This window comes from Meleagris gallopavo, chromosome 10 (assembly GCF_000146605.3).
Source record: "Meleagris gallopavo isolate NT-WF06-2002-E0010 breed Aviagen turkey brand Nicholas breeding stock chromosome 10, Turkey_5.1, whole genome shotgun sequence".
NCBI lineage: Eukaryota > Metazoa > Chordata > Aves > Galliformes > Phasianidae > Meleagris > Meleagris gallopavo.
Genome location: NC_015020.2, coordinates 10347922 through 10368586, shown reverse-complemented (window position 1 = coordinate 10368586; position 20665 = coordinate 10347922). Strand labels below are relative to the sequence as shown.

Below are 20665 nucleotides of genomic sequence, written 5' to 3'. Positions count from 1 at the left end.
TACTCAGAGCTTCCCTATCCAAGCCCCAAAGCTACCAGCAGCTACACGCCAAGAACCAAAGCCACCAATGGCAGAAAAACTGTAAAAAAGCTCCACATGAAAGTACAGTACAAAAAGTGGTTAGTTCATTACAGTATGCAAACCTACTCTCATGAAGTCAGTTGGGGTGAAGGGAGAAATTTTAGCATTTTATTTTTAGGGAGTACCAAAAGAAACAAATGCCAGATACATACCCAGCAGGCAAAATTCACACCATCACATGGATATCTTCTAGCAGCACAGTCAAATAAGTGGTACGTATAAAAATAGGGAAATCTAATGCTAATCTGCAGAATAGAGAAATCTACTGCATGTGCCAGAAATGGTTATAACCTTCTCTTGATCTCCCTGAGAATTAAAATTAAGTATCTACAGGAAATTCAGGTTTTCAGTTGCTTTTTTCTTTTCCCCTTTTTCCTCCTGTTCCTCAGTCCTTCTACAAACCTGGTTTTGCCAGACACAAAACAGCACTGGGCCCTGAATGTCATGCAGCAATCTTTGTGAGCAGCACAGCAGGAGAGAGGGGAAGGACAAAAGCAAGATAACAAAGATGTAGTTCTGCTACGCTTATTATCTTCCCAAAAACTTGTCTGCATGTTTAACCTCCTTCATGGCAAACAGCCTTGGGCCAAAAGCCTACTTTCAGTGGTCAGAACAGGCAAGTTATCAAACATACAAGAAATCTGTTGGCACATTCCCTAGAACTGCTTTGAAAGCAAAGAGAGATTAAAAACAGGAAGGAAAAAAAAAAAGGAGCAGTTGAAGACAGTTGAAGACTATGCTACCCAGGGCCAGGAACTGACCAAGCAACAAGTATCTCCTTTCTGAATCTTTTCTCTCTCCACCCCAGCACATTTCTGTTCCTAAGCTTCCAATTTCTTTACCATCTGTCCAAACTACTTTGCACCACAGCAAAACACTGTGGTAAGCGACAGGACACATTCACGGAACTCTTCCATTCTGTGAAATCTCTAAGTGCCTGCTCAGTTTAAAAATAGCCTGCATCACTCATCTTGCATTTTGAGAGTTCAAAAGGATGAAAACGAGAAATCTTTCTGTTCCTAATCTGCATCTGAGCAATTGCACAACTAGAGGAAGAAAGCTCCCTTCTCAGCCTATGTACCTACCTGTAAGATTGCTGGTAATAAAAGTGTTTGGGGAGCAATGGAGAAGGAACACAACTTAAAGTTTGGGCACTGGTAAGTCTAAAACTAATTTCAGTTTGATTAACTTTTGCTTTCAAATGGGCATCTCCCTGACTGCTAGCTGGTAACAAGCATTTCTGAACACAACAGCCCTCCTTTGATGTACTGCCATTTGGCAGTCCTGATCAGGCTCAACATGTTTTTGGTTTCACATTCCAAAGAGAAGCCTGACTATTTAATCTCTGTGCTTTGTTTAAAATTCTCTTAAACTGGAGCACTGGATTAAAATTAATCTTACGTTTAAATAAATACTGAAGAAAGCTAAAGATGCATTTAAAAAGTCAGCCCAGACTGCAACATGCTCCTTCAAACCAAAAACAACCCGTTTTCTTTGCATTCCTTAAAGGACAGTTTAATGACTGTTACCCTACTGCTTTCAATTACAAGATTTCCTCTCTTATGTAACATTTAAATATTTTCAAATCCAAACGTGCTTGCAGATACATTCAAATAATAACACACTGAAACAGCTTATTATTCGTTAGCATGAAGCTTAAGAAAAAAAAAAATGCTGTTAGTTTCCAAAAGGAAAGGTTTCCTACTGTCATATTCCAAGACTGCCTAGCCCAGCCGGCAGCCAGTAGTTCAGACACCATTAAACTTGTCTACATGTATTAATAAAAGATTGTAATTTTTAAAATCACAGAACACCTGAAAAAGTGAAACCCACCAGCGTAGGACAGTTCAGTTGCAAGTGTTTGGTTGAGGTACCTTTAAGGAGTCAGATTGCTAAAATTTCTGCAAGAGTCAGAAGTTCAGCGACAAGTAGTTTTTCAAGGATCTAAATGTCTGTGGTGGCAAATGAAGGATTACAAGTAAATAGTTTTAACAGTGAACTCAAAACCCAGGGAACTAAGCTCCTCAGAGATCTGAGGTGAGATCAAGCTTAAACCACATTCAAATAAATATGTAAGACTTTGGGAGAAAACTAATATATGGAAATACAGTTTGTTGGCTTACTCCCTCTTCTACAGCTACTTCACCTCCCACCCTGTGTAGTCTGGGAGCCTGAGCCTTCATCTTGAGCTTTCAATCTGCCATGCTGATAGGCAAGAAAGGACAGCTTACTGTCACAGGAATGTAAACAACATGCCTGGCCTGCTAGATCCACCAAGTTTCACATCAAAATGAAGACTGTATCGAGCCCAAAGCTTCCCCCTGTCAACGCTGAGTATGCTTAGACATGAAAGAACTGTTCTTTTTAGAAAGCTTACAAAAAGCCACCAAGTCTAAATTGTGCCAAAAGAAAGTGTTCAAGCTTGACAATTTACAAAATGGGTTCATACCTCCCGTTCCAGATATGATTTAAGGGATTCTGTCTCATTTAACAGAGTAACGCTGCATTTGCCTCTAAAAAAGAGAAACATATTTTATGAAAAAACACACATCTTAAATGCTTGTGTGATTCATAAGATGATACTATTGAAGTTGCACACAAAATTTAATATTACACTGAAGAGTACTTGAATAATAGTGATATTTGGCTTCCAAATAAAAAGCACAGGAAGAAAATGGCCATTACCTAATATGTGTGGCTGGCAGAGATTCCAGCTGTCGCGAGAGAAATAACTCACGATGTCGTAACTGATGCTTCTGTTTCTCTGGCAAGTCAACCATTTCTGGGTTTTCCATCTCTTCTTCCATTTCTCCTAGTCACAGAGAGACAAAATGACCATTACGAACATGGCACAAGTATGGACTGTAGGCCGATCAGCTCCAAAATCTTTGCTAAATAATAAACAGACTCAAGGTGAAATATAACTTTGAACCCTCACATTTCACTTAGGGAATTAATTAGATAACTGGCACAGAAGCTTTAAGTCAGGTTTGTGAAGAACAGTGTTTATCACCACTAGAATGAAAGCACTCCAGGTCAACACTTGTGATGGCCCACCAAGCTGTGGTCACAAATCTGCAGCAGAAGAACAAGGGACCATCCGCCACAGCACTGCCTGCATCGGGAAGGAGCTGACACATGATGAACGAGGCAGGGAAAGCAAAATCTTCAATCCAGGTATCAGCTATCATGCACCCTACTCCTATCAGTTGCACACTGCTCCGTCCTGCCTTCAGCAGCTTCTGAAAGGAATGCCTACTGAAAAGACCAGTTTAGCTGTTGAGCGGATTTCACTCTCTTCACCCTAACCACAGGCAACAGATCACAGTCACAAGATGAACTGGAATGTAACCAAGTGCCCAAGGCCAGCCTTGTGAGCAGCCCTCCCCTGCTGCAGCTCACACACTGCTGCCACACAAAGCCTGTGTTAGCCTGGAGCCAGGATCCACCACCGCCAGCTTCCAGCCACGCTATCTCCATCCAACCAGCTTTAAATGAATGCCAAAGTAAATACATGAAATCACACCCATACGGATACGCAACCGATCCAAAACATCTCTAGGCATTGTCCTCGTTAGAAGTAAATTATTGTCATGCTTTGTGTTCATTAGCAAGCATCCTGTCAATCACACGAGACAAAGCTACAGAAAACCAAAAGCTCCATGATGAAGGAGAGGAAAGAAAACCCCAGACCTCCTCCTTCCCTACTAAATGAAGGCAGTGACTGCAGTGTCCAAAAGCACAGCAAAGTTTCCCAGACTCCAGCAGGACGAGCTGTAATGTCTCCTACCCCAACAGCAAAGCTCCGACTTTCCTGCTGCTGTGCTCTCAAAGAGCAGATCTGTGCCTGCAGCTTAATTCAACACTTGTTGCCAAGAAACATTTCTAGTCAGAAATGCATACAGGAGCAGTTGTGATTCATACACTCTGAAGATTAGTTACCTCTAATCCTCATTGCCAGCCCAAAAGAAAGCAAACAGAAAGGAGAGAGAACGCCATTTTACAAAACATTAAAGTTGCATTTAAATAGCCCACCATTATGCCAAAGGGGGTGACAAAAACCAACGATATACCTTTCAGATTCCTCATGATTTATCACTGTTTCACTGTCCTGGAACAGAGACCTATGGTTTATAAGCCCTCCAGGTAAGCTGCTCCAGCAAGGAAGGGAAAAAAGCAGTGTAATTAAACCCCACTGCAACATGCAACAGCTATTATAACTGCATGAGCTGTTCTGCATACAGCAGCACATGTTACAATTTAGTATTTTCTACACACTGGGACACAGGATCTACATTTGTGCCCCAGTTTCATGGTTCTGCAATCTATTTACTGAAGTGGATTCTGTTTTAGTTGAAAATTAATACTGTGGCTGCTGCCCTACACTATAAATACTCCAGCAGCGATCCACAAACAAGTCAGCAAGTTCCCAGCTTGCTCGCTCAAAAACCGATGGAAAAGGCATCAATGCCTCCTGCACTTAGGAGAGGTTTTGAAAAATCAGAGTATGCACAGAGTAATGCAGGAAAAACACTAAGGAGCAGCTTAATACTTTAATACACTTAATATCTTCAGTATATTTAGTAGCTGAGAGCTTTCAAAAATTACATGCAAATATATATTGAGGACTACACGCTAGTCTTATCTACCAAGAAAACAAAACCGCCCAGCAAAACCAAGCTCATCTCTGGAGGTACAGCCCTTCAGTGAGGCTTGTCTTCCAACTCCTGTTTTATTTATATGCCTTGTGCTTGTAATAAAACAAGGAAGGTGGGACGCACAAGTTTTCTTATGCCAGCTCTGCTACGCGTAGCCTTTCAAAGGAGAAGGCACAATGCATTTTGACAAATGTGTTCTGAAGGAAAGAAATGCACCAGGAAAGCAGGACTGGAGTCATATAAAAAGTAGCTTTGATAAAACAGTAACTGATACCACCTCAACACCTCCCATACTGCAAAGGTTTAAGTTGGGCTATAAAGCAAAATGGGACTAATGCAGCCTAAGGCTTCAGGACAAGCGCAACACATCTGCATCTCAACCTCCTACAGCTCACGCTCTCAGCAAAGCAGACTTCAGGCTCCAGAATGGCAGCCCCTGAAAGACAAGGACAATAATCTTAGAAAGAAATAGTAATAACAATAATAAACTCCTTTCAGAAGCACTTGCCCACATTTATGGCAGTACTGTGGAGTAAGTGATGAGAACACAGTAGGTGCAGTATATTGGGATTTCAACGATCTCGTAAAGCTTTGCTTCAAAATTAATCTCTCTGCTTGATAGATGCACTCATGCGGATTTAAAACTAAACATTTAGCCTTAATACAAGCAGTAATATTTCAGCTATGCAAAAGTAGCCAGTGCAGTGCTGCAAGGACTGCGTTAGATTAAGCATTATTTGATATCTGACTACAGAATCATTAATAGCACATTAAGAAAAGCTTGAGAATGACACAGTGGAAGCAAGAGACAGGCAGATTGGACACAAACAGCAAGACTCATGTGAAAGCTAACATATATTGGGGGAAATAATTAGAAAGAGCAAACTGAGTTGGCAGGAGAAGCCCAAGAGGCAGAAATCGTAATTTAAAACGACCAGATATATGAGATGCGAAATTAAACATCAATATTTGCTAGACGTTAGAAAGAATAGCAATTTGATACAGATCTGACAGCAGAGACACAACGCAGAGCCCTCGCTCTGCATTCTGGGCTTTATGCAAGTTGCTACATGGCAGACCTCAGAAAAGCACAAAGGCAAACGACACGGATATAAGCGCTCACTAGGGTGTCCAGCTTGGAAGATGGCAAGTCTGCAGTAACAGAAGAATGGAGGTTGGGGCCGGAGGTGTTCAAGAAACATCTAGATGTTGTATTGAGGGACATGGTTTAGCAGGAAATACTGGTGATGGGTGGATGGTTGGACTGGATGATCTTAGAGGTCTTTCCAGCCTTGGGATTCTATGATTCCAATTAGCGTGGCGTCACTACATTTAAAATGTAAAAGTAAAAAGGAAGAAAAAAGGGTCAAAACATTGGGAAACTCGGTGAAGTTGGGGGCACTGACCTGTTACAGTTCCTCCAGCAGGATGGAAGCTTCAACTAAGCAGCTCTGAAAGATGTTCTACAACTCTACAGAAGAGTTCCTCTGTGTCGGAGGAAACCAATGCTGTGACAACAGATTCCTTTTCCCAGGACCACTTCTTATGGTCCCTACCAAGCCTTGGAACCTCATTTATTTTCTCTCTACCAAAACCCAAATATTGACTCATAGCTATAAAAATGTGGTGGAATTTTCAACAAGTGGAACTCCTTACACCTTAACAGTTCAGGAGAAGTTGACCACAGTACCAAGCAAACATCTCATGACCCCTTCCAAGACTTATTGTGATCATCTGCTGCAACCACAGTCAACACTGCGGGAAGGGACAGAGCAAACAGGCCCTGTTTTTAACACTTTCCTTCCTCACCACACCAGTGTTGGAATAGGAAATCACAGTTTCCTCCTCTCAACAGCAGGCCCAAAAACATCCGTGCACAGATTAATGAACTTGGCTCGTTTTAAAACTGCATCTGTGTATCAGGGAGAAAATGGGGGTAGAGGGTGTAAAATGGCCAAGAACTCATCAATAAAGCTGTCATCAAACTGCATTTACACTGGCTGCTGTTATCTAAAAATACTCAGCAGACCCCTAACTGTTTGGGCACACGGCTCTCACGCAGCTCACGGACTGATTGAGTAATGACACCTCATCACCGAAAGATGTTTATTTTTAGAAGATTCAGCACTTTGAAAAGCACGCTGCCACGCATGCCTGGCACCCAAACACCAGCTGATGAAAGCTGACCATAAAGCTGCCAAGCGCTGCCCGTGCCATTCGCTTTGCACCAGCTAAACGGCTCTCCAACTACTAACGCCGTGGTTTCACAATCAGGGCAAATATTTTGAATGAAGTGAAAGAACTGTTGCTGCAAGACAGAGAGCACGTAGCTGGAGCCAGCCAGGGTGGGTGGTTAGGAGGGAGGACAGGAGGTCCCGTTCCTGCTGTTAGAAATAATTACTTAATTACAGAAGAAACTATAGGGAGAAAATATAGTCACAGCATCCAATTGTGGCTTGAGGAATAAACAATAAAACACAGAGCGTGGTTCCCTTCTATCAGGTTCTGCCTGTAATTTTGCCTGCATGCAATATTCTACCTTAAAGCACTACAAAGTCTTTGGGCAAGAACATTAAATAGACTCCTACTGGTGAAGCAGGTTCATTTCACAATCAGGCAGAGAAATTCCTGAGAATAATTTGCGAGGTGATTAAAGAGGCTTATGAACAGAAAGTGCCAGCAATGTATGGAAGCCATTGTAAGGCTGAAAGATTTATGGGACAGCCTAGACAAGTTTGATATCGTGTGATAAAAATAGTAAGATCACAGATCAAATCCCGGGATCCGGTTGCATACGTCAGGTACTCATTTACAATCACAAACTACAGAACTAGCTGCTTCCTACCCGTTTATCTTCTTTATAAAGAACTATGAGAAAATACTGCATACTCCGATTTCCAAATATGTGGTGGATTGTACAGTTAAAGCATAAGAGCATAATTTTCTATTAAAATTATAACTTTACAACATTCCTTTCACAATCCCACCTCTTTCCTTCCTGCATTGCGAGAAACAGCACTACAAAATACACGTATATCTTCCCATTATTTTGTTCTCTTGCTGCACTGATCTCAAGAGTAGGCCTAAAATGAAAGCATCTTCACCTAAGACTGCGAATCCAGGAATGTCTGCAGTCAGAAAGCTCCATTAATCAGCTGAACAAAGGCAGTTAAAAGATCAGCGATGCAGATACGTACATCTACTGCAAATGCATCAAAATGAGGCAACAGGAGACTTTATGGAAACGAACTCAAAGCCAGTGACAGCCTTGAGTATCTCTACTAGAATCTTAACATCTGCAGCATTGCATTTCATTACATTGCACGGGGTGTCATTTTTTTTTCAGAGTAAAGAAGTGCTGTCCAAAAAGCATAATTTTACTCTCTTCTCCCTCTTGAAGAACAGAATCCAGACAACAGCACATCTGTGTAAATGGAAGTCATTGAGCAGAAATCTTATCCCACATCAAAAGGAAAAACCGTAGTTACTAAAGAAGTTTACAGTAAGAAGGAGCCTCAGAAACTCTATTGCTGGAATTATTGTATAGAATATTCTTTTTGTCTTTCAAACAGATATGGAAATGAACAATGAATTGTTTGTTTACGTTAAAAAAAACCCTTCATTTTCTATTTCTACAAGAAATCAGTCTTTGCAGGCTGAAAGAGCATTTATGAGAGTTGAAAGGAAGGTTTTTCCATTTTCAGCCTCAGACATGCGTGTCTTTGAATCGTTCCTACCTGCTTCCTGTACTAAATCTAGTCAAGTGAGACGCAGACCAAGGAATCAATAGTCATGTTGTTCACGGCGAAGCTCCTATTAAGCTTCAGTATTCTTGGATAAAATAAATAGAGCTGCACTGAAGAGATAGCAGAAAAGCTTTGCCTGCTGCCACAGCTCTGCAGCACAGCTCAATCTCAACTCAATGCCACATGACTTTTCCCAATGCACAGTTATACTAGTGTAACAGAGGGATTTATGTGGACTTGAATATAGAACAGAAAATATTTGTATTTATCAAAAGGGGGCTAGTTTTGATGCATTATTCCACAACAGCTTACAGTGCTGGGAACACCTGCAGACACTAAATTCATTGCCACAATTAAATACCAGACAATGAATCCCCACGCAACCCAGCCAGATCCATATTATACACATCACAGTCTACTCATACATCTATTACGAAACACATTAAAAGACAAAGGTACTCAGCAGCCAAATCATAATTATGACATGCCCGGATCAGATTGGTCATTTTTCCTCGTCTCTGTGCCCACGAGCGAGCCTGGAAATAGAAGGACTGATAAGGCTGCCCATACTTCTTGCTAAATTTTAGCAATCTGAGCTATACATCTCACATATTCCATTATTTACAATCACAATCAATTTATTAACTGTGCCTGCTTACATCCTCCCCACACTTTCAACATGTTTGTTTCGGTACCGTTTTAATTAATGCTGCTTCCATTACCTAGCAAGGATGAGATGGCAGGAATGCTGAGCTGGCAGAGGAAGGAGTAATGAATGTAAATCTGACCTTCACTGGCAACTACAGTGGAATCAAACAGGTTGCAAGGACTCTAAATAATGTGCTGTATCACACATCATGTGATACATTGCACTGCTTCTTCCCTTCAGGTGGGATGGATACTCCTTTTGAAAGCTGAGGAATGCACCATGCACTTCCCTTCCCAAGTTCAGAATGCACACATCTACAGCAGCTTCTGTTATTTTTTTTGTTGTTGTTGATTTGTTTTTGAACTGAATGTCCTTGCAACCCTTACAGGTTTACATGGGCAAACATATGAACTATACACACAACCGTTTTTGTATGCACATGTCAGTATTCTCAAACTGCTTCTATAATAGAACAGTTGTGACACTAAGTTTTTGTTTAAAAAGAAACTTCCATCTCTGTTAGCTGCCTCACGCGTCTCCCAGCTTGACAGAATACATGGCAGCAGAAATTAACACAATGCTCTGTAAAGTAATAAAGTCAATGCATACAAGAAAAGGAGGCCAAGCTAGGGTAGCAGGAACAATTCTCTGAACTGTATTAAGTATCATGACATTCCTTATTTGTTTTGAAGAAAGCAGAAATTATAGATAGTACTTAAAAAAAAGTTTTAAATGTTCAAGTCTCAAGCCTAGACATTGTTCTTTTCCTAACAAAAGGAGCTGAGCTATCCAAAATAGAGATAGAATGTCCTAAAATTCAGTGCTTTAAAATGTATTTACTCAGCACGTTCAGAAGAACTCCTGCTAGCCAAGTTTCAAGTTGGCTACATTTCAAAAGTTGATTTCCTATGATCAGGCTATCTGACTTACTCTTTAAAGCAAAGTGGGTTTTTTGTTACTGTTGTTTTGCTTTACAAACAGAGCCTGGAGAAGTAATACAAGAAAGAATATTTTTTCTCTCATTTCAGAAGTTAGGAAATCCACTTTCAGGAAGCCAATAAGATGCCTTTATTCAGTCCCAACTGATTTTATTCAGCCCCAAACTTATATTCCCCCACCATGAAAGCCAAGTCGTACCCAATCAAGGTTTTAAGGAAGTATGACAGGGAAAAAGAAGTCAGCCAAACCAGCAATGCAATTTGCTTAAGGTGAATACAGGGAAATTACATTTTAAAATAACAATATTTATAATTGCAACAAAATTCTACCCTAGTTTGGAATTTGTGCACAGAAACAACATGAACACAAACAGGCTTACTTGCATGTTTATCTGCCAATACAATAAGTGTACTTGAAATGTCTCTTCTTCTGTAGAAACACACCACCTTTGCTTCCACGTTTCCATTGGCAGTCTGAAAAAGAAAAAAACGAACACAATTCAAAATCTGAACTGCATGCATTGAACTAGAACACTTCAGAAACTGTCAGGAATTTTGCCACAAGGGCTGCATAGGATCACCATTCAGCACCCTTCAGTTGGGCAGCCTATCTGAAACACTCTCTCCAGTGTGATCCATTCTAGAGTAGGGAAGTGGGGACAGCCGTTCACTCCTAACTATTTCTGCAGGATTGCCATTTTAAGCAGATACAGGTTTTTCAAGGGGTGACAAGTCACTTACCTGCAGTTACAGCACACCACGTGGCTACTTTTCAGGTGCAATGCCTGCATTTAGCAGAACACAAAAGCATTTTCAAAATTCTAACAAGATTTGCTGTGAAGCACAACAACAGAATTGAAGTTTAGGCTGTTGTCCAAACTCAGCAGGACAGCAGAAAAGCAAGAAAGAACCCAGTCATTACTGCTCTCGCAAAATGACTTCCATAGGTTTCTTTTCCCTGTCAGGGCTGCTGAGATAAAGAATGACCACCGCAATCATTCCAAAAGGAGAACAAAGGAAGCTGCATCCTGCAACAGACTGTACACCAGTAACAGTACACAAAGAAGTTCAGATGTTTGAATGATTTGGGATTTTTTCTTTTAAACTCTAAAAACAATATAGGTGATGATTTTCTTGTAAGATGATAGCTGCTGAACTGTGGAACCGGTGTTAGGCAAACTCTAAAGGAAGCACACCTACTGATTTGTAACAGACCCAGCCAACCTATTGTTTCTAAAATAAACCAATAAATAATGAAAATGCAACGTAAAAGAGTTGTATCCTGCTATTGAAGAGTCCTTGAAAACCAGAATGATGGCATACAGATAAGAAACTAGAAGACTGAGATATGAATTCCCCCGCTGGAAGTCTCCAAAAAAAAGAAAGACAGTGGACCTGCAATCTGTCCACAAGGAAACAAAAAGCAGAACTGAAATACACGCTTGCTGCTAATATGCAAATAGAGGAAAAGGTTGGCCTCTTATTATAAAAGACATACACGCAAGAAAAAAAGATGACAGAACATATATATGCGTATTTCCACTCCTATCCTACCAGTTTTTAGTGCAGAGCACGTAGAATTTCTGATAAATAAACCAGAACTTTCAAACTGTGATGAAATACAAATGCAGGAGTCATCTTGTAGCTGTGTGTTAACATGGTAGAATCATCCATTTCAGTTAGTCACCTGGGTTTTGTTGACACTCAGTGAAAACAACAGCAACTCAAGTAGTGCTCATTTCAAACTGAAAGACCCAAGCCAAAGAGCAGGTCAGAGAAACCACAACTCAGGAAAGAGTTGCACCAAGATGAGAGATCCAGGCTGAAAGTACCACATGTTCTTTTGTCAAACCTGGGGTGGGAGAGGTAAAAAGAAGGAGGAAAAGAAAAGAGACAAAAGGGCATGAGGGGGCACAAGAAACCTCTGCACACTTTCCTACAAAGTGGGGAACAAATCTGCACCCTGAAATACGGAATACAGCCTGTACTGGTAGCACACTGCTATGGATCCACGGGGAACACATTAAGGAAGTTCCTATTACTTCCTTCATGGAAAACAATCTACAGTGAAAAGAAGGATGCTTTAAACTTCTATTTCTTTGTCATGTTGATGCATTTTCTCTTCCAAATAACTGTTTCAGGAAGGCATGTTTTCCCCATCACTGATGGCTGAAGAAAATGCCTTATTTTTAGTCAGTTAATTCAATTTCACCACCAAAACAGCAACATTACATTCCTATAAAACAAACACTGGTATTAAGCCTCAAAAAGGCATGTTTTGGTCACACTTAATGCCTTCAGCACAGAACTTCCACCTCAGATAGATAAGTAAAATTTCAGCATCAAAGACTTCTAGAGGGCTTCCCACACGCAACCGATCACATCTGCTTTTTAGATCCAATGGAATCAGGCAAATAAAATAACACATTGGCCCAAAGGATGAATGAAGAAGACAGTCTGAGGAAGCAGATAACGGCTTCTTGTTGAGTGAGTTCCCCTCAAGAAATACCAAATGACAAAGCTCTCCATCCTCTGCCCAAGCTGTTACTTTTTATGTAGCACATGATCGTGGCACACAGGGGAAGAAGGGCTGGAACCCCATGGGTGGGTACAATCACCTTGAGAACGACCTACAGCTGATGCTCTGTCCTTTCCCATCAAGGGAGAACAATCTAGCAGGTCTGAAAGCATCCCAGAGAATGACGACAACATAAGTATTTTTAAGTTACTAATTACCAGAGATTTATTTTGACTTTAATCAAACCAAACAATCACCAGTTCAATTAGTATCAGAGATTCGATGACGAAGGTCATTTACCTTATTGAGTTCTTCTATTCTTCGTATCAAATACGGGTTACTCGATGAATTTTCAAAGTAGACGTAATCTAACAAAAAGAAGAAAGATTCTTTTAAATATGAGCTGCTAAAAAATAAATGAAACTCCCACATATTGAGCTGTTAAAGACACTGTACCAAGCCCACTTCTTGACACAAGCAGAAGGTTCCCATTAAGTCCCTGATTTTGAGCACAGAAATACAAAATCCACGCCATGCACTGGTGCAAACTGAAAGTCAGAAACTGCTTTTCCAAAGAAATGGAGCTCTACTGCCTGCCTTTACAACGACCAACTTCTTTCTCCCTCCGATCAGACCACTTCACTTGGATCACACTGATTTTTTACTCACTTCCCCCACTTTCTCACCACCACTGCTACCCTTCTTCCTCCTCCCCAGCTCAGCTCTGCTGTACTGCCCTGCTCAATTCATACATAAAACTGCTCCATTCTTTCTCTCTCAGCTCTTCCTCTTCTTCCTGTCCTTTTCTACCCATGTTACCTCAGAACAACCTCAACAGAACTCAGTACAGAAAGCCACTCGGGTCAGTAATGCTTAGAGTTCCAAGCAGGAGAAACATTTGAATTAGCAAGGCAGTGCTTTCAAGAAATAAAAAATAAAAACCATATGCACCAAGTGAACAGCTCGGTATTGCCAAGCTCCAAGCCTGAACGCTCCTTTTTACAGATAGAGAAGCTGAAGGGCCCTGAATGGTGCGGGCCTCCAGAAGCAGGCACCAGCCTGGGCCAAGGAAGCGAGGAGCGGGCTCAGCTCACCTCAGCTCCCCACAGCAGCCACCCTTGCAACCCTCGGCCTGCTGCAGCTCTCCCATGCATCCGCATCTACGAAGATTCCTTCAAAGATAACACCAGCAAATTTCAGATCATTTCCCCTCAGATGTCTCAGTATTTGGCACAAAGCACCCACAGCCCCCCGGGGCTTGACTCAGGTAATCCTCTAAAAGGAAGATATCAGCAAGACCGCCAGTGCTAAGTGGGTGCTTGGCCATGCCCGCCTCTTGCAAAGGGAGACAACTGCTTAAGCTGTTGGCTTCTATCTTTCTAAAATGCAAAGCAATGCAGCCTTCCACTGCCTTAAGGGGCAGACAGGTCAGTACAGAGAGAGGATGGGGACAGAGACAGAATTAACAAGCCTCTACATAGCAGGAAGATGCTTGCACTTCGAGCCTTACCACAGAACAGGAAGGAAAGAGTACACTGGAAAAAAAAGGAAAGTCTAGAACAGAAAATTCCTGGCTGATAAAGAGCAAAGCAACACGTGACTGCCATTAGCAGCATCACTTCTGTGTGGTATGGAATGCTGTGTCACTGGGCTGAAGCAGTGACTGATGAGCAGGGCAGCAGCACAAGGCAGTAAGCAAGGACCCTCACACAGCTAGCATCAACTCAACACTTACATCCCTAAAACTACTCCAAAAGACTCTAATGTTTTTCTCAAGATGGGATCATATGCAACATACTGAAAGGCAATGTTATTACACAGATACTGGACTGCCAAGCTAGGATATGATCTAGAGACCACAGAAGCTGGAAATATTCCACAAAGGCAGCGAAACAATCATTCTGAATTAGCAATAAATGTAACAGACTTTATGCTCACATACGCTTATAAGACACGACTACAAAGTCGTTTGCCTCGTGCCCTATTTGTGCCTGCTGATAAGTCTGCACATGTCCAAGGAGAAGAAAATGAGGGGTACTGCAAAAGAACACACGCTGTCTAGAGGTCATACTTTTATAAGATTAACTGTGTCTGAGCTACCTAATAACCTTACAGGCTTTTAGGTGATCAAGTTGCAAAAATGCCCAAAAGCATTTTTATCCTTCCCAACTCACATTAGCCTTGGAGGCTCCGTGTGCTTTGTGGGGATGGGCCTCGCCAAGCATTCCCCGCAGAACCAGGGAGGCCGCAGTCAATTTCAGGCCATTTTCTTTAGGTAAGCTCCAGTTCTCCAATGTATTTGGCAGGCTGGGCCTGAAGCCATCAATCACTTTGCATTTTGGGTAGTACAACCCGTTGTGGTGCCCATTTGTGTGGCAGAGGCTGGGGAAGCCAAGCTGCTGGCAGCAGCCCCACAGCAGCAGGGCCACTCTGCTTCTGGCTGCTGTCTCAGCCTCCTCTTGCTGAGCCATCACCCGAGGAAACGTTTGGTTACAGAACAGATACAGTTTCAAAAGTGAAAGCCTTACAGCACAGTGCCGTCATTACAGGAAGCACAAAGCTGAAAGACCTGTTTGTGCTGCGGATTAGGAGACCCAATGCACCCAGCAGTGTGCAGGAACCAGCTGACTTACAACAAATTACTTGCCAAAGTTACACCTATAGAAAATCAACAATGCAGTTTTCCAATTAATTAAATGCTTGTTTCTCCCACCTGAGCAGCCCTCACCATGGCAAGCTGCTTTTCCCCTCCTGGAGGGTGTGCAGGTGGTGTGACAAAAGTGTCTGTGCAGTCCTGAGCCTGTAGGGATTCACTGGGAAGACAACGTCCTCAACATTAAACACACCAGCTTATCACCCCTGTGCCAAGTGTGCTGGTGGTGAACAAGCATGCAGCCCCTCCTGATCCTATCTGCTCTGATAACATACTGTAAAGCACCTAAAAATGACTTTGAAGATGTGTGCGTACAAGGATATGTGGTATGCTCGCCTCAGCTTCCCCTTCTCCAAGAAAAACCATGACTTAAAAGAAGGCTGAAGCTGCCCAGGACACGAGGCAGGATACGTGCAAGGAAAGGGCAGCTGGGCTTCGTTCTGTAAAATAAAGGCTCTACACCACCACAATCAAATTCCAAGCACGCATCTCTCTACACACACATGCAGAAGCAGCTCAAGATTGCTTTGTACTCAAGGAAGCTCAGCCTCACGTATTCACAAGGCATGGCAGAAGTCCACGTTCTCAGTTTCACACTAACTTCTCCTCTGTTGCCAGCAACAGAACAGAGTATGATGCCGTTCCAGCCTCCAGCAGCGAGAAGAAAACGTGGCTAATTCACCAACGCTGAAGTACATGTTGCCAAGGCCTCACAAAACATGCACCTGTACAAAGATGGGCTGAAGCTAAGAGGCAGAGAAACAGAAACGCTGTGCCTATGCACTAACACAGAGCCAAGGTGGTTCATCTGCCCCAGGTTTACTAACTCATCTCCTTCTCGTGCTTCAGCTCTCATTTCTAGTGGTGGGTTGCCTTGGAGAAGGTGATCAAAGCCACGAGTATCAGGAGCAGGCTTTTATCTCCCAAACTACAGAGTGCTCAAGAAGCAAGGATGATGTACACTCCCATGTGGTAAACAAGGCATTTTGTGTTAAATTTCCTTCAAAACATGCAGAACTTGGCTTGCAAACTAACTTGCTTATTGGAGATGAATGCCACACCTCAGTCTTCCTCATCTGCTGCCAAAGATCCAGGGTCAGTAATCCCAAAGTGTAACCAATCTGTGGCAAGGTCCATGCAGCAGCCCCACACATCATGCACAGACTGATGGAAAAGCCGATACCAGCCTTCCTCACTCACAGATACTGACAATCAACCAACCAAACCAGCCACTCGGAAGGACCTGTAATGGTTATGGACAAAAGTGAGGTGTCCCCTACTGAGCTCCTTGCTCATGGTAAGAAATGTTCCCTACTCTGCTGGAACAGAATGTATCTAAGTTATGGACACACAGCTTGCTTGGACAAACAGACAGCTGCTTTAACTCCGAAGCATGAAGGGATTTGGAACCTCCCAAAGGTCTTCTGTTCTTTGTTCTCTGTCATGTCAAAGAAGGGGGGGAGAAAATTCCCATCATACCTTTTTTCCTTTTTTTGTCCAATCCTCAGTGAAACGAGGTTTATGCAGCCCCATTAGCCGTGCATTAGTTCTTCCCTCCCATTTGTTAAATCTCAAACATTTTGCAGAGGAACAGAAGTCTCAAAGATAATTAAGTTCTGATCATGGATGCCTATCTTAAAAACGGAGATACTAAACGCTACAAGATAAGTGAGCAAAGCGAGACAGACACTCAGAGGCACTAAATGGCTCCCAGTGCAGAGGCAATTAATACCAGATTTTAAGCAACTCCCCAGAGGCCCCACAGCATGAGGGGGAGTTATCAAAGCACTGCTTCCTTCTGTGCCCCCCAACACCACTGCTGTCACCGCAGGTCCTGGCCTCAATCAGCTTTGAATTGATTCGCTGTAGGCAAGTACAATCCCCAAAGTTTGCTGTCTCTGCCAAGGGAAGCAGCAAGTATTCTGCTAGCAGCAGCAATCCAGACACTCAGGGTCATGGCTGTGGGCAAAGCACAGGGTTCATACTATGTCTTTCCCAGCTAAAGAGCAAAATGACAAAGGGATGAGAGGAGAAGAAGGGGAAGAACCACTTTAAATTAAACACACCTTGTATAGAAACTCAACACTATTAGTCCTGCACAGAACTGCTTGCTCTTTTCAACACAAGGCAGATCTGTGGAAAAGCGACAGGACAGCAACCTGCTGCAGCAGTGAGAAGAGGCTGGGCTGTCAGTGGGACCTCACGGGGCACCTCGGTAAGATCTGCAGCACATCCAGGTAACTGCAGCTTGAGGGGCTGGTGGCAGGGCAAGGGAGGGAGACTGTGTGCAAACAGGACTTGAGTGAGAACACAGGACGTGAAATAAAGCTTCCAGAGTACTTCCCTAAGGGTAAAGAAGCAGTTCTGCTCTTAGAAATCAGTGTTTCATGGCAGCATGACGACGCCCATCCCAATACTCCAGCTGTACCTGAGGCACATCTACACCCAGCACCCAGCTAGGAGCAACCAGCCAGCACCCTGCAGGAGGGAAGCACACTGCACACTCCTGGCAAACCGCTCCCTTGCTTTACATCAGATATGTAAGCATGATTTGAAGTCCTCTGAACACAAAGCCTGTTCTGTATTACCTCTTCCAGAACTTTGGTTCCCAAGCACGTAGCTAGACAAACATTTTCTCCGTTAGCAAAGTTGTGAGCCTACGTAACTCCAGTTGTGCCAGCAGACCTTTATGCGGGCTGGTCTTTAGCACTGCCACAGCATGACAGTACATAGCTGCAGGAGCAGGGTTCCTGTGCCAGGTCACACACAACACGGATCCAGTACAAAATGCTACCACAGCTTGGCAGCTGTTTCTTCAAACAAGAGCGCCAGAGGCAGGAGAAGCCTACATTTTGTCTTGCTTGCACCTGAAAGCTGCCAGCTAACTTCTCCTTATTGAAGTTAACCTTGTACATCAATGACAAGTCATTGTCTCAAGAACACCCCTCCTTCCTAAAGGCAAACCTCCTCTGTTGAGTCAGGCCAGTTCTCATCTGCCTCCAGAGTTCCTGGTAAATACAGCACTTTCCTTGGAGGTATGCAGCTGCTTTTGTGAGGCAAAGCAAGTAAACCAGAAGTGATTAGGCTCTTCTCTTTACATGCTGAATTCTTTGTTGAAATACAAGTGGCTTCAATGTACCTTGAGGCACTAAATCAAGCGGGATCCATTAAGAATCCTCCTTTGAAAGACCAACATGGCACAAATGAAGAGCTGTGGCATCTACTGAAGCTTCTCATCTTCAGCCTTATTGTCCCATTTGGTGAAAGGTGTGGAAAGAAAAAGGTTGCCAGAAATATTCAGAGCTTATTTTATCATGCTGAACATCCAGCACTGGTTCAGAAGATCCTGCAAACTGCCACACTGCAGGACAACACAAGGAACTCACTATCTGCAGCTGGAAGTAAATTACATTTTTCATCTAAGAACAAGGATTTGATTCCTTTTGAACCGTGGTGTGACAAAGTTCCTTTAGAAATAAGTTTGCAGTGTTTTTTATGTGAAAATCTCCTCAATGCCTTTTCCTACTGAAGCACTTTCTTACGTATTAAACAGTTACAGTGGAAGCTCATTAGTTCTTGTTAACAACACAGTCCAACAGACCAAATTTGGTTTCACAAGTTGAGAGGAGGAATCAAATGGGACTTGAAAACATGCTTTGAAGCAGGGCTTCTTTGCATGTGAGCTCTGCAGCAGCCACCTCCAACACATGGGAGACCCAGGGCTGCTTTATCTCAAAGGAACACCTTTCTCAGCTGTTCCAGTTACCTGACTTCCAGCAGAAGCTCAGGCAACGCTGCTAGAAGGCTGGCTCAGCTCCCCGCCGGGGGATGCAAGGAACACCAACTTCACAATGCAGTAAGATCCTGGTGCTGAAGCAACACCGATGTAACAGATCACTTCTTGTCAGAAGATGAGCAGAACCAAATGGAGGTGATGTTCACCACTGTCCCAGCTGGGGCAGGGAGCAGCAAAGCACGCTGCCTCAGCAGAAGCCAGCAGCCTGCTCCCACCCCACTCTGCCCAGTGACTGCAGCCTTGCAACCAGCAGAGCTGCACAGAGCAAAGCATGCTGCAGGCCTGGCCACAGCACTGCCACTCCATGCACCTATCTCATGGCTCAGTTCGTATCAGGCAGAGTTAGGAAGGCTGGAAAACACAAGACCTCACATTTCTGAAATGTGATCAGTTAGAAAGCGCCCTGTATTTGCTAGGATTGCTGACTGCATGAACCAGTTAGAAAGCTGCAAGAATTGACTCTGATTTATATTATCTTCACTTGTTATTTAACACTTCTGACCACCAAACCTACCCTCAGATCAAGTTACCTTCAAACTTCAGCTTAATGTTAATAAAGGAAAAAAACCCAAACCCAAAAAAGACAGCTCACCCTTCATAAGGAATACAGAGCAGTGGAGTGGTGCTTCCATTAACCCCTCCTGCCATCCATAATATCTACACACTGATAATAAAGGAACAGGAGAGGGCTTTACACATGTGCCTTCATTAATTTATCTGGATTACATGCTTCAGGTCTGGGCTCAACAACATGCTTCTGTGCAAGCTTTCTTCATGGCTTCTCTGCACCTCTGCTCTCTACCAGGAAAAGACAGAAAGTTATTACTGACATCATGATGATATCAGGAGGACCAATTCAGTCACCTGGCAGCAGCTCCAGGCACCACTATGGGTGCCACAACCATGAGCTGGAGTGTGGATGCCACGAGCCTGGATTCGAGGCTGTGGTACGTAAACACAGGCCAAACCTGGTCCCCAGGGATGCATTACTGACACCCTACAATAACAGGATGGTAACATCATGCTGCCACTCTTATAAACTTCAGGGATGGTTACACTGATACAAGAGATGCACACACAGCAGACAGCCACTCTGACATCAGGTGGGATCGGACAGCAGCACCAAAGAGGTGGTGGAGCTTCGTCACCAAGCAGAACTTTGATGCCCGCACCAGGCACCAAAGGGCCATAGCCTCACTTACACATGCTGGCTACATCTAACACACTGAGACGTCCCTGACTCACCCCCAGTTGTGAACATGCCATTCAAGCACACCTTACCTACCCTGCAGACTCAACAGTCTCAATATTTTGTGGCGTAGCACACTCCCAAGCAAGAGGCTAACTCTTAAAAGTCAAGAATATATAAAAAGCTTCTCATCTAAAGGCATAAATTGACGTCTGCCTCAGCAGAAGGCTGGCTTCAGTAGCTCTGCCCCCCCTGCCCGTCCCCTTGTTCCCAGCCCTCCCACTGCACCCATTCAGCTGTTCACACAGTCCCACGGGGAGCAGCACCGGGTGCCTGATTCAGATTAAAAATAATCCAGGAAAATCACATTGGGAGAGGAGGAGGAAAGGTGGAAGGATTTCAGTTCCTCCAATCAGAGCAAGATGGAAATGCAAAAA

General features: G+C 43.2%; 1 protein-coding gene across 6 annotated transcripts in view; it reads right to left on the bottom strand.

The window, feature by feature from the left end:
• MTA1 (metastasis associated 1) overlaps nucleotides 1-13037 on the bottom strand; it is a 60387-nt gene extending 47350 nt beyond the window's left edge. For all 6 annotated transcript variants that reach the window (XM_019618552.1, XM_010715693.2, XM_019618553.1 and 3 more), the window contains exons 1-4: nucleotides 12891-13037; nucleotides 10453-10546; nucleotides 2767-2893; nucleotides 2531-2594 (exon numbers count right to left, since the gene is read on the bottom strand). In XM_019618552.1, coding sequence (XP_019474097.1) covers nucleotides 2531-2594; nucleotides 2767-2893; nucleotides 10453-10546; nucleotides 12891-13022 — 417 coding nt within the window. In that variant the 5' untranslated portion in view covers nucleotides 13023-13037. The remainder of the gene's footprint in view (nucleotides 1-2530; nucleotides 2595-2766; nucleotides 2894-10452; nucleotides 10547-12890) is intronic.
• Between the last annotated feature and the right edge of the window lie 7628 nt (nucleotides 13038-20665).